The sequence below is a fragment of the Lagopus muta genome, chromosome 2 (genome assembly GCF_023343835.1).
Source record: "Lagopus muta isolate bLagMut1 chromosome 2, bLagMut1 primary, whole genome shotgun sequence".
In the NCBI taxonomy this organism is placed as follows: domain Eukaryota; kingdom Metazoa; phylum Chordata; class Aves; order Galliformes; family Phasianidae; genus Lagopus; species Lagopus muta.
Window position 1 is genome coordinate 85,328,982 of NC_064434.1, and position 14,868 is coordinate 85,343,849.

The 14,868-nt window shown below is 37.7% G+C and overlaps 1 protein-coding gene across 7 annotated transcripts in view; it reads left to right on the plus strand.

The window, feature by feature from the left end:
* THADA (THADA armadillo repeat containing) overlaps window positions 1-14,868 on the plus strand; it is a 301,092-nt gene that overhangs the window by 173,522 nt on the left and 112,702 nt on the right. For 5 of the 7 annotated variants that reach the window (XR_007374802.1, XR_007374801.1, XM_048934787.1 and 2 more), the window contains 5 exons: window positions 7,668-8,077; window positions 8,384-8,505; window positions 10,254-10,326; window positions 12,146-12,290; window positions 14,314-14,445. Coding sequence is in view for 3 of the 7 variants with exons in the window: in XM_048934787.1 (XP_048790744.1) it covers window positions 7,668-8,077; window positions 8,384-8,505; window positions 10,254-10,326; window positions 12,146-12,290; window positions 14,314-14,445 (882 nt within the window). In the remaining 4 variants the exon portion in view is untranslated. Of the gene's footprint in view, window positions 1-7,667; window positions 8,078-8,383; window positions 8,506-10,253; window positions 10,327-12,145; window positions 12,291-14,313; window positions 14,446-14,868 lie in introns of those variants that run through there. The other 2 variants (XR_007374803.1, XR_007374804.1) reach the window with 2 other exon arrangements.

The following is a 14,868-nucleotide window of genomic DNA, read 5'->3' on the forward strand; positions in this document are numbered from 1 at the left end:
TAGCTGTGTTTTTTTGTAAGCTCACATGCCTTGTTCAGTGAAAGTCGGAGGGATGTCCATCAAGCTCTAGAGGTACAGGTCTACATGAGGATCTATGGTGTCCTACTCAGGTTATGCCCTTTCCCCTGTTGCAGTGTGGATGTGCTTTGCGAGGCACCGAATACTAGGCAGTGCATCCGAGGGTAAGATTATTCTGCTGAACGTTTGGACTTTCAGCAGAGCCCATCACAGACAATCCTACCTTCAAATCATCTTTTGGAAATTAATGTGTGAAGCTAAACAGTAAGATGAAGGCATTGCTGTGATCCTGCTGTGCTGAGAAAACAGGAGCTGGGGCAGGATACTGCAGGGTAAGGTCAGAGCTGGGATGTTTTTGCTGTCTGTAACCGATGAAGAATGCCAAAAGGCAAAATAGCCACATTTTCTTTCTTGCTAGATTTTCAGAACAGTTTTCTGATAGTACTGTGTACAATTCATGAAGTGAGAAATGGATATAAATGATTAGAACATACTAGATTAATAAAGGCACATTTTAATAAGGGTTGTGTTTAAAATAATAACAATAACAACAATACTTGCACATAAACTGTTCTGCTGAGTCAGTAAATCAATATAAATGTAATGGACTGTAGAAGACAAATCAGGGAAAAGATGAAAGAAAATCTTTTAAAGATAATCCTCTCTACAAAGGTTATTCTTTTACCCTGTATGTGTTCTGTCAGTCTCCTGGCTGGTTCAGCCTGTCATCGAGTATACAGCATGTTCAGAATTCAAATTTGATGAGAAAGAGAAAACATTCAAATAGCAAATGTGAATCTGTAATTTAGAAGAAGCTGCTTGAAGTCTAAGCGTGCATTTTTCCTTTCTAAATTTGTAAGGATAAGGATTTATAAAGTTCTTGTGATTAAACAATCTCCACTGTTGTTGTCAGCGGTAACGAAGTTACTCAGCATTTATATAATTAATCCTGTTCATAAATATCCTGTTTTGATATAAAAATTCAGCAGCCTGCATTTTGCTCTCACTAATATATTTTTCCTGTGTTTTACAAATGAAAATGTGCATTTTCTTGATGTCTTCTGAGCAACCGAACCTTTTGTAGATACAGTATAGTTAAATCCTCCCTTTGATCAGCAGAAGCAGTTGATTTAAAATAGTAATTGTACATTGCACATATAGGTATGAATCAAAACCATGGGCAATAACGTGCAATTGCAGGAATCTCTTAAATATGTTGCCTGAATGAAATTATCTGTAGGACTTATTAATAGTGTTGTGAGCTGTGCCCAATTCCCCCCCCTTCCCCACGCTTTCTTTTTCTTTTTTGTCTGTATTGTACTTTTTACTCTTTCTCGTTTTGAAAGGAAGCTAAATGCTAAGTAAAGTTTTTCTGCAGGCTAACTTAAAATCTGATAAATTTTAAACGGTAAAAATTTGGCAGGAGCAAGTAGGTTAGTAATTTTAATTATACTTTAACTTCCTTTTACCTAAATCCCTAAGAAGTATAGCCAAACAATTATTGTGAACAAAGACATTGGCACTTTGCTAATGCTTGTTTTCATTATTTGGTCTAATTAGCTTAAATTAAAAAAAAAAGTCCACCGGAACAAATTGAAAGCAATTTTTGTTCATTTTGTCAGAAATTGTACAAACTCAGTGTGTCAGTGTGTTGACTGTGGCACTTATTATTTTGAGTCACAAAAAAGTAAAAATTTGAAACTTATTTATAAAATCATTTAAATAGTCTATGTCTACTAACATGACATTAAACAAGTCAAAAGGGAGTGTTGTTGGATAACCAGTGTTCTAATTCAATACATACAGATCTAGAAGTCCTTAAGTATTGGACTTTAGACCATAGTGCTGTGGTCTAAAGATTCATTAAGAATGCTTGCATTTTTGTTGCTTTGATTTACCAATATGCGTTCAGAATAAGATCCTTTTTCAAACATGAACCCTCCCTTTTTCATCTGTAGCTCATAGTTTATGAACATGAATTTATGAAGCTGAGAAAGAAGTAGCTTCCCATTTTACGTAGGAGAGCTCTCAGAGAGCGCTGGTGTTGCCAGTTCTTGATGATTTAGCACAGCGTTTGAACATCGTTTTTAAAATGCTCAGAGGAATCCCTGATTCCAGGTCTGTAAAGTTTCCACCTCATCTGGAGCAGCCAGCAACCCCATACCTGTGAGTACTGCTGATAGCAGGCTTGCCATGTACAACACGGTCACTGCATTTCTGTGGTTTCTGCCAAATAATGCTGAAACCAGAATATTTGTTTCGCTGTGTGAAGGCTGGCAGAGAGGAGTATGAGAGAGCTGAAGATGGGATCATTGGAGGCTCATGTACGTGGAGTGACTGGAAATTGCACAGATCATGTGATGGACATGCTGTGGCTTGAAGGCATTACAAAAATGAGTGGGAGACAGTAAAGCAAACTGACCGAGACTGATGCAAACAAATACTGGGGGAAAGGAAGTGGGGGCATGGAAAACCAGCGGGCAGTCAAGGAAATGTAAGAGACAGGAGGTGGACTTGTGGCACAGACATGGGAGGAAAGGAAAAGTGTTTTTGAAAAGACAGGGGGTGTGCAGTAAATGAAGGAAGATAGAGCATAATATTGGTAGGATGCTGTGCTGAATTGAGACTGTGGAGAAGTGTTAGAAGAAATAAACAACTACACGGGAGAGAGAAACTGGTTGTGGTTGTTAAAATCAGTTTAAAATCCTGTCCTCCTGTGAAGATGGAAAGTGCTCATCCTTCCGTTAACTTATTTCAGGTTCTCTTTAGATTCCAGTATTTTGCCGTGACTGACTAGCACCGCTTCCATCGTTTTTTTTATGGTTTTCTATCTATGCAAAACAAAGATGGAAAACCTGGTACTATTCAAGAGAGAAACCATAAGAAAAAATAATCTCAGTGTCCAGATCAAGTGCTTTTTTTTTTTTGTTTTCAGAACTTTCATTTATATTACAGCAAATGCAAAGGGATGCTTCTGTCAGCAGCAATTCATTATCAGTAGGTTCTGGTAGTTCCTCAGGTTTGTAGTTTTGGATTGTGTTGGGAGTACTGATACTTGGTCTCTGATGTTGAAGTATTGCAGATGTCTTTAAAACATCCTACTTAAAATATGACTTTCTCCCGATCATAAACAATTATTCAGTTCTACACTGTTCTTTTTTCCCTTTTACCAGTTCCCTACACATTCTTTTTTCCCTCCTTCCAGTTGACTTCTCCTAAACTACTTTTAATAGGAATGCAAGATATGAAAAAAGGTGCATTTCCTTAGTATTCATCCAGGAAAAATTCTTCTTAGCTTTGAAGCTTCTTAGCTTTGTTTCAGCCATCCCTATATTCGTGTGATCTCCTTAGGTTTGAGAATGCAAGGAATTTTAACCTCTCTTCGGTCCGTAAGTTATTCTACCTGCTAGCAGATCTTGGTGAATGGTGACGCACACTCAAATTTTTCATGACCCTGTTCCTTTCCTGTAATGTATTGCAGACACAGCAGTATTTCATTTTTGCTTTTGTAAATTTTTATTGTCTGGCTATACAGTGTGTCTGTAAGTTTTCTGATGTCTGTTATAATTTCTTCCCTTTTCCCTGCTTTGTTCTTGTCTTCTTGAGCCTCTAGTAGGAAGATAGCATGGGTGTTCAAGGGGCTACATACAGGAGTTGATCTCTGTATTTATCTAAAACAATTAAATGTATAATAATCACTGATTTAGGGGGGAAAAAAAACAAACTCACACAAGAGAGATGTCAAATTGGCAGCCTGAATAGTCCATGTAAAATCACCAAGCCTTAACAAAATATATAACCAGTACTGTATATCAGCTGGCAAGGTGATGAAGCAACTCTACATTTCAAATGAAGAGAGTTCACATGATTTCTGTCACATTGGAACATATTGTAGAATCTGAGATGAAAAAGCAGCTGAATCTTCCATCAGCTGACAGCTTGTTAATCCCTGTACAAGAAAGTATTTCTGTCTTTATGCATCTATTTATTCCATCGTCTGTTCTCAGAATAGTCCCTCCCTGCTACTGCTGGGAAGAAAATAAGAAAGCAGACAAGTAATCATAGAAGTCTTACAGCCAGTTGCAGAGGGTTCAGACTGCAGAGATGACTAAATTCTGGGGAGATTTTATAGCTGGAGATATGTCAGGTTCTTATAGTTCCGTTCTGCTCCTATTTCTTTCCTGTTTATTTTCAGATGACCAAAGATTTTTTTAACTTAATATAACTGACTGAATATTGGTTGATCACATATAGGATAAAAAAGCAAACTCTCAAACCTGCCCCCAAAAATGTGAAGTCCCCTGATGTCTAAAAAAAAACCAAACAAAACCTTATGAACTAGTTTAGGGAATGCATATATTAAGTAAGTGATCTACTTTCTTAAGTATTTGTTGTTTGTATTGAAGATATGGATGTTGGATGCTTATTGCAGTGTTGTTGACTTAAAGGAAATGAGGAAGACTGTGAGATATTTGTGCACGATAGTGAGGAGAACCAAATGGTTGTGTAAGATGTGTCCCTTAGAAGTGAGTCTTCCTGGCCCACACGGATGAGGCAATCCATAAAGAGGGGAAAAGATTAATCCTCTTAATTCTTGGTGACTTGGTTTGCATCTCTTGGCCTCCTGGATAAGACTGCTTGTTGCCAGGATCCTCAATTGATCAGCCAAAATTTGTTCGTTCTTCTCGCAGCTGCTGGTTGTTGAAATTCTAAAATAATTTTTTGTTTGTAAATAGAAGTATGTCTTTACTGTGTTTTAACAGCAGTGCCAGACATTTACTTTGGGAACCAGCGTGGTTTTTGGGTTTAGTCAGATATTTTAATATAAGCCAAAGAAAAAGTGTTTACATAAACAGAAGACAGAACATTTACATGAAAGCCAGGAAAGATTTTTCAGCGATTAAGTTGAAAGCAGAAACGTTTCCTCTGCATTGTAATAAGACGGGTTTTCTTTCCTTCTGTATGTATTTGTGTGAAAAAGTCTTGGAGAACATGCAGACCACAAGGTGAATATAGAAGGGTTTGCATTATAGAGTTCGAGGGCTAGGCAAATATGCAGAGAATTGTACTGTGCTGCCAGTCGTGCTGTTAAGGCATCCAGTTTTAAAGAGCCCCTCTGTAAAATTGGCTGTCAAATCTTAATTACTGAGGAAGACCAGAAGTCATCTAGTGGCTTCCAAACCAGAAAAAGCAGCTGATGCAGAGAAAAAAGGATCTGTAGCAGAAAAGTACTACATTGCAATCTTTGCTAGCTAGCATTTCTGAGAGCTATGCCATGTTTTTATATGAAATTAATTTTCCCTCCAAAGAAGAAGACAGAGTGAAGTTATTCTGACCTTATAAAATTTGAGTGAAGATTTATTGCATCACATCTGAAACTCGGTGCATGGCCAGCTCCTGGCCTTTATGCAGGGATCAGTGCTCCCTTGGGTTGCAGGCTCTAGTAAAGTTGGCAATATTGGCACAGACAAAATGAAAAACACTCGCATTCTCTTCTCATCATTCAGCATTTCTGCCCACCTAGTACTGCTCCTCTTTACTTTGCCCCTTCAGCTTTGACCCTTGCAATCTGTATGTTTCCTTGTTACTTCCTTGCAGGTATCCTAGCTATACCTCAATGTTAAACAACACTAATAGGAAACCAAGGGGCTGCTCTTGCAGGCCTTAGGAATACATGCGTGGCAAGGACAGTTGAGGTAGTGGAATTGTCTTTCACCAAAATGCAGCAGGTAGGAAGCTCCAAACCTGATTGTGTTGTTTTAAAACTGTTGTCTGTGGAGTACAATAAATCACTGGGACCACAGCCTAATCCCTCTCCAGGGCAACCAGACAGTTCAGAAACTAAGGAATTCTGGCAGCTGGATACTTGTTATGTGACATAGGTATTAATACTAGTTTATGATGTAATGCTGGTTTTTATTGCCATTCTGTTTGGGAGGGGCTTTGGAAAATGTAGCAAATAAAATACACAAATTTACATGATATGAGATGGAAGCCATCTGTGTCATCTAGAGGATTACCCTGCCACAGAAGCTCACAGTGATATTGCAGTTTCTTTGACTACATCAAGCCCGTTCAGAAAAGAAACTGTAGTGAAAACGTGTATGACAGAACTAACGGTTAGGTAATATGTCTGAAAATCTTTTTCAAATACCTAATTTCTTTGAAGCTTGTCCAGAATTACTTGGAAAATGCTTCTGCCTTGCATGCTAGACAATCAAAAGCATGCCAAGTTTCTATGTAAATGTCAAACATGCTAAGATGACTTTGAAAAAATTTGAATATGAAAGAGCAGGATATTTAACTGTAAATAGAAGGATTAGGGAAATGTCTTCGAGGGCAACAAAACAGGAACCCATATTTGTACTGCAACTTTGTGTCAAATTCTGGATTTTAATGGTAAAATTTGGATAGGCTTGTTGGTAGTACTCCCTATATCAAATGTCTTGTAAATATTCTAGAAGTCTAGCCAAATTTGCTTTAATCTCTATATTTACCTTTATTGCATTTTGATACAAGAAACAAACTTCTAACGTCCCTCAACACCAGTTACAGCACGGTTCTTTTCTATGCTTAGGGTTTTCTTTATGATTGTCCCCTATTTCACATTTGTGTTTGAATTTTGTGGGATGTAGCAAATTTGTTTCTTTTCACTACAAGCTATACAGACATCTAAACTATACAAAAGTCTTGGATTCCATACTGTACAATTACTTGTTCCTGCTCATGATGAGCTCAAGGAATGCGAGGATTTCATAATGTCTGTGTGAGAGAGAGCTGTCAGTTGTTTCTTTCTTTCATTTTGTGTCAATATTGCCAAATCACTGGGGCCTGAAACACTCTGGCACTGCAGACAGCACTGATCCTTCTGGTAACTCCAAGAAGTGGTGATGCAGTAAAGTGCTGTGCAGTCTGGGGAGGTTGCACCAGTGTGAGTAACCAAAATGCTCCTGCCTTCATGTATGAGATGGACTTCTGCGTAACTCCTTTCTTTTTTCTTTTTTAGCTGTAGTAAGTGTTCAAAGTTAATAGGCGTAGGGTAAGCATACTGGATTTCTTTAATCTGTAAGTTCATTAGATTAATACACACAGGATAGAACTGAGTGGTATCCTTTTCTGACTGCAGCTGTGCAAAGGATGGACTTTCAAACAGTGGCCATGTCCTTATTTCTCCTGACTTCAACAGCAGCTGGGTAGGCTAACAGAGCATTTTCACTTTTAGAGCTAGTCTATGAAGGGTGGTATGATTGTGCAGTTGTATTTGTGTGTTTTGACTTCCCAAACTACCTGTACTTCTATTCATATATATATATATATATATATATATATATATATATATATATATATATATATATATAAGTATGTTTGCATCAGTCACTTTCATCACATTTTGAACAATTTATAGTTTTCAGAAGTCTATTTTATTTGTTTGTATTCAGACATGAATAGACATGCTATCTAAGAAAGCTGTATCATAACTCAGAATTAGTTTTAAATTAAGATTTACATCTTTGTTTTATTTCTGAATTTGCCTAAGAGGCCTTTTGCATACTTGACAATTTTCAACTTCAGAATCACTTGATTGTCTGCAGCAGATGGTAACATCGTGTATTGGTCAACTTTACTTAGTTTACTAACTCTCTTTTCAGGAATGCAGTTTGTTGAGTTTTGGGAAGAGATGAACAGAGTTATTTCAGAATCGGAACTGATGACAGGTATTCCCTACTTGACTGCAGTACCTGGATTGGTGCAGTATCTTCAGAGCATCACCAAACTTGTAATATCAGTGCTGTCAGTGACATCAACTGCTGACATCCAGAGTAGCAGTTCACCCGCTGCAATGAAAATAGTCAAGCCATCATTGTCAATAGTTCATCTCCTTCGCAATGAGTTTCATGAAGTACGTCTACTTGCACTGGAAGCAGTACTGCTCTGGCAGAAAAATGTGAATGCCAAGCAGACTGCTAGAGAAGGAGGTGTACTGTGTTTGCTTGTTGATTTGGAGGGCATTCTCCTCTCAGCGGCTCTGAAGGAAAAGAATCTTGAGTGTTTTTACAAGGTAGGAGAGTGCTACTGTATTGATGTTTAATGTGTTTTCAGTAAATGATAGTCTTAATTTTTTACAAGTATGTTTCAAACATGCATGATGTTTTTTAAATACTATGTGTAATTTTTTTGTTTATGTAAAACAGGAGCTTTGCTGTAATTCTGCAGAATGTTCTTGTGTAAAAGTAAAAACTTTGTTCCTTTTTTAGCACTGCCAGGAAAAGCTTCTCAGAGTGAGGTTTAAGTCAATAGAGTGTCAACCTCAAATACATGTGTTCACTAGGATTTTTTGTAAATTCTTTGTGAATTGTGTGTGCAGGTGCTGGAAATTCTTTATAATATGGATCTCAGAAACGTGCTTCCAAAGACTGAATGCTCTATAAAAATGAATCCAAATGAGTTCTTATCCTGGAGCTTAGACATTGTGGATAACTCCAGCAGGTACGGTCTGCCATGTGTGTTTAAATACTTCTATTTAAGATACTCAAAATGTTCAAATGCTAATTGATCGGTGTTAGAGCTATCTTAAAAATTCATGTTTCAGAACAGTGAGTGTGGCTTAGTTTGAAAAAAGAAAGTTCTTAAGTCTTTTAGAGAAGTTAGATGTGATCAGAATTATTAAAAAGGCCCTTAAGTTATACTGGTGAGGACTCCATAAATGCCCAGCAATACACTTCATGAAATTTACTACAGCTATTAGATGATAGTCAGTGAATGCTGCTCTTTGTAAATGGTTATCAGGGAACACCATAATGGTTGGAGTTGATGATCCAAACATACATGAATTCACTGTGAATCTGCCGTTCGTTCTATTCTGATTTATCCGTTGAAAGTCTGTAGAAGTGTCAGACCAAATTCCATTTGGATTAGCAAAAAAGGTTAAATCTAGTGATTAAAACCATAGACCTGAATGGTCCTCACAAGATTACTTGAATTCAGGGTTTGTTTCTTCTGCATTGTGGGTATCCAGCAAGGCTTAGATTTATGCAGGTAGTATACTCCATCCTGTAGATTTGATGTGTATTCTAAGTGCTGAAGCCTGTTTTTCACATCAGGACACAAGTATGAAGCCAGGACAAAGTTTGAGTGTACAATGGGAGATTCAATTTTCTTCTCTTATACTTTTAGACCTTACACAGTTACACAGTGCCTGAAGTCTTAACTGGACAAGACTGGCAGCTCTTCCTCAGGCTTTTGAAATTGCAGTATATATTTCAGAGAAATTGAGAATCTGAGCTGAAGTTCAAGTGTACAGCATCTTTTTGAATATGCCTGCAGAAAAACCAAAGTGTTTACTGTGTGCTCCACTCTGTCAGTATGTGTACTGAAACAGCACTCCTTCATCAGGCTGCTTCTGCTAAGTCAGCAGAAAATGCCAATGTTTGATGCCCTGAATTAGTTACTGAGTCCATCTATTCATAAAAGAATGGACAAATCAAGTGAAAGTATACAGGCATGGAGAGCCTATTTCTGTTAGTGGTGGTAGATTCCTTTTGAAGTTAAATAAAAATCATGCCCCACTGTTACCAATGTATAATATTTAGAATATAAAGTGTAGAACAGCATGATATAGCTGTGCATATATTTGTCAGGTTTAAATGATAGTGTGCAGAGTTTACTTCTCGAATGAAATGAGATACACATGGTGAAATAACACTGGCTGGTACTGTTGAAGAGGGAAATCATTGAAATAGCAGACCTTAGTGCTCAGTATTGCCATTCCCTGCTGAGAGACCAGCCTCTTCAGGATGTTAACAGGCACCATCTCCTCTAAGACCCTGCTGGGCAGGATGGAGGCTCAGGAACCAGTGGTTGGTGCATTGTGGTGACATTTTTAGCAGCTGTGGAAGAGGGATTCCTGGAATGTAACTCCAGCTCAACGGAATGCTTTTGTTTATCATTTAAAATAATGTCTGGTTTCTTTGACTCAGGTTCCATTTTCAAATTTGTTTTTCTATAGGAAGTATGTAGATAGAAAAAACAACATGAGAGGTGGACTAAGAGCATATTACATTTGTATATTAACTGCAAACTTAACTAGAGTCAAGATCTGTAATGTAAACTGAGCTTGCAAAATACCCTTGGTGATAATCAGGAAGGAATCGAAGTAGGCTGTGTTTCTTCTAGAGATGAAAAGATGGCAAAAGTAACTGCTTTGTTTTGGTATGTTCTTCACCTTGTTTTCTCAGCACTGAAGTTCAAAGCATGGCTTTCAAGTTTGCCTCAAAGTTGGTTGTACATCTTTTAGAGAACCACCAGCAGGTAAGTGGTACCGAGCAGCCTAATGATTTTGTAGTTCAGGAGTTTTTGGTAGCAGAAGTAGTATGGCTTCTCTTGGTCGTGAGTCCCAAGCTTGTGTTCTTCTGTGTCACTTTTATGTACCTTTTATGGCTTTATGTCTTCTCTGAGCACAGTGCTGTGTTCTGAAGTGAATCCTCCACCAATGTTCTCTTAGTATATCCCTTTGAAAGTAATTCCAAGCTAAATACACGAGTAAATTTTTCTGATGGATTAATTTCAACTTCTGATAGCATCCAAAGTAGTCATTCTAATGTGGAAAGAAGAACGCCTGCAGCAAATTAGCACCCTGTACTGAGTTAATTCCATGTCCTACAGTGCAACTCTCTGTGGCTTCTGTTCACTGGGGCAGCAGGAGAGTAGTTTCTCATTGAGTTTTCTATCACAAATTGAATAAATATAATAAGCCTTGTAAAAATAAGACTCTGTTTATCAACTATTTAATTTAGATTGTTAGGAACACAACTTCTGCCTCGGATTTGTTTTGATTTAAAATAGTCACTCTGTGACATCACATATATATGCACAGAGCAGTGCTAATGCAGCTTTTAAGATTAGAAAAGTTTTATTTTTCATGTTTTCAGACATACGAAAAATGCTTCATGGATATTTGGATTTTTTTTTATAGCCTTTATTTTTGTATGAAATATGCAGCAGAATCAGTTTGCAAGTATGCTGTGCAATCTTCAGTCTCATTAAAAAAAAAGGCACAGAACTGCACATAGGAATTGGAAAAAAATAAAATGAAATATGTTGTTAATTCTTTTGTTTAAAAAAGGCAAAACGAAAGGACTTCAAGTCATAAACAATAAAATAACCATATAAACTTGGGTTCACAAATAGACTTGGGACATATCGTTGCTATGAAGTTTTCTAATAATTTATGAAGAGGAGCTAGTGAAAAATTCTGGCACGATCTGAGCTGTTGTAATGCTAGAACAACTTCCTCTAACAAGCAAGTAAATCATGGGAGACCTAAGACATCTGTATGGAGAATGCTTTCTGCTTTATAAAGGATCAGGTATGCTAGGAGTTTTACATCTAAGTTTCTTTGGGCTTACATTCAGTTTATGCATCTGTAGGAGGGATTGCTTAAGATAATCCATGTGTCCAGTTAAATCTAGGGAACTGTAATCCCTGATGAGATTTTTACTTTGCTTAGCCCAGTACAAAATCTGCAGGACACGCTCTGTCTCTGTGCTGTGCTTTGCTGAAATGCACACACTTACCACTCCCAGGGAGCAGAGCACAAGAAAGCCTTCATTTGTCCCTTGATGAGTCCCTGTGCACTGCTGTGCCTTTTAACTCTACTCTCTTTGTTGCTAGTTCTCTTCTGTACCTTTTTTACAGATGCAGCTGCATTCACCTACCACTTTATCAAGCACTGTATTGTTACCAAAATGCCTACGATTGACTGCTGCCATTCCAAATACATGTGCCAATTTACACGTAGGGTGCTCTTGGAAATTGCTTTCCTTCATTACAGTCCAGAGTACCTATCTTTGGCTTTCTTTTATAGAAGAATTGAGGACACAAGGATGTTTTAACGTAATGAAGGGACACCATGAGTGTGTTGCCTATGAGTGCTCTGGTATAACCATAAGATAATCTTCTGTCTTAACTGTGACATAGTCAACTTTTGAATGGATGCAGGTATCACCACCTTGGAAAAAATGCATGAACTGATGGGTTGTATATCTTCAGCAATTTGTAGTTTAATGGGATAGTGACCAATGATACGGAGTGGTACGGCTTACTTCTCCGGTATGTTTTGTGCTTTCAGATTTCAGAAGAGGTCTTGAAAACATGGGTTCAACAGTTAATTTATTTTTGTGGAGATGAGCAGGAGACAGAGATGCTGCTAGCAGCTGCTGAAGTACTTAAAAGTACAGCACCACTACTTCTGATCAGTGAGAAGCTTGTTCTTGGTGAGTAGTTTGAATACTGTGGATCTTTCCTAGTGAAACCCAGTAATATATGACTCAAAATGTATTATGTACATATGTATGTACACCATTTGTACATAAACAGATCAAACAAGCTATTCTGAAAATTTTAAGAGGACAATGTACTAAATATTATTTACTCAAACTGTAAGTGTATTTAAATCCTGGTAGAAAAAGCTCTTGTAGAGCTTCTTTCAGTAACTCTGCAGAGAGGAATGTGAGGTGCTATAATATCTCCAAGCCACTGTACATGTCTGCACAGATTTCACAGCTTCTTCTCTGACCCAGACCTTTCTGGCATGTTCTGTTGGTGATGTGGGCATACTTTAGTTTAACACTGTGAGCAAAATAAAGCTGTGTTGGCTGAATGTTGAAATTAAAGGGTTCAGTCTAGAAATGAGGAACAACATGTTCTATGACGAGAATGATTAGTAATTGGATCACATTATACTACAAGAGGCATAATTATTTGTTTTAAGTTAACAAAGTTAACCAACAAAAATCTTCATCGCTTTTTCAACAATGACTGAGAAGCAAAGTCATGTGAAATTGTGTGGTCTGTTGTACAGAAGAGGTAGGATTTTGTTTTGTTTTGTTTTCCTTTTAAAAACCCCAACCCATTTTTTGTTTCTCCTGTGAACACAGACTAAGGGGACTGTGTGACTAAGGGGCCAGGAAATACCCAAAAAAGCATTTATCTACCAGGGTAAATAAAAGCCCCTAAGGTGTTAGTGGACAGCCATCTAAATTGGCTCTTTGTTCTGAAAATCAGACCTGGGGAAGAAAGATGGAGAATCAATATGCTATAAAACCTAGAACTTTGAGTCTGGAGTTCTTCACAACTGTGTATCAGTCCTTTCAATGAGCTCCCTTTGAAGTACATTCATTAGAGGAGGAAGGCCAGCACAAGTCAGTGTGGCCTGGATTGCCTCGTTTCTCCTTAATGTTGCTTAAGAGTTCAGAGAAAGTCTTTCTGGAAAATCCATTTGCAGGCTTCCACCTCTCTGGCAGGTATGATAACAACTTGTCTAGGTGGGAAAGCTGGTCATTAAATAGAGAATAGAATATTTATTCTGCTCCAACTATGCCAGTACAAGACAATTATGTATGGTGTGCTAGGAAAAAGCAATTTCTTTCTGAAATAATAATACGCTATATTCCCAAATAGGTGCTATTCCCAAATAGGAAAGTTATGTGAAATATGGGAATACTTCTGCCTGTGAAGTTAAGCCTAAAGCAATTCATTTTGGCCAAGCAATGAAATATATTTAATTGTCTGGCTAGCCTTGTAATACGAATCTCTGATAGAACTGTTGATAATACATTTGAAGCAAACCAGAGCAGCAATGAAGCGGGCACTTTGTTCTCTGTGATTGCCAGAAAGTGATAGCATCTAATAACTGACTGCCTCCAAAAGGGATGTTCCAGTGAATTCCTTTCATGAGGATGCTCAATGAGAGCTGGAAAGTCACTACATCTTAATCATACCCCAGCAAACAGAGGAGTACAGTCTTGTGATTTCTGCACTACATCTAGTCACCCTTTGTTTTCGTGTTTCTTGTGGGTGATGGCATTTCTGGCCAGCACCACCAGCAGTATCTGAACAAAACTTGGTTTAACAGCCCACAGGCAGATCCCAGTGTGCTAGTGGATCTCTCGCAATAAAACTTTTGCCAAATAGGAATTATGTACTCCTAGAAACTGTAGAAAATTCATAGCACTCAAAACTTAAAGTTCAGTACAGAGCTATCTATTCTTTGGACTGGATCTGGAATGGTGTGATCCACTGTTTTAAACCAAGCAGAATCAACCACCTAAAATACACAGAAAATATTTTTGATCATCTTTCCAGTTGTCTTCCCAGTGTATTCCTAATGCATTTATTGTTTCTCTGTTTCAGTGTTTCACTGAATTTGTCATGTTTAAGTGTGAAGAGAGAGCTCCATAATTATTTTGAACGTGTATAAGAAATGGAATCCTAATTTTTCTCCATGTATATGTATAGGTCTCTCTGATACCCTCGCAATGTGGAAATGTGTGGTTCTCCTGCTGCAGAATGAAGATTTGGTAGTAAGGGATGCAGCTGCTGAGGTTCTACAAGTGGCACAGATTGAAAAAAAGAGCACAAGTGGATCAGGTATGCTCACTTATCTTCACTTTTAAATAGTATTGGATACTTGAGAGACTGAAGTATTTCTCTTCTTATCATAAAATTCTTCCTAACTGTAAAATAATTCATGTATCTCTTGAACACGTACCATGGAAGATATCAGTAAGTTGAGATTTGACAGCCACCATGCTTTTATTATTTTGTTTACACTGCTCTTGATGTAATTTGCAAATGGTTATATGGATGTGTACAGAAGATAACTACAGTATTCAGCTTTATGGGTCACGCTGTTGATGAGTCAACTATAACATAAGAAATAATGCTGAAAAGTCTGTGACACAAGCATTAGTCTAATACAGTGCAATGGAAGGTGCTATTTGAAACCCAGATTATTATAATAGCCTGATCACAGTGCAACAGGAATCTGGGAAAACCGTATTCAACTCATTG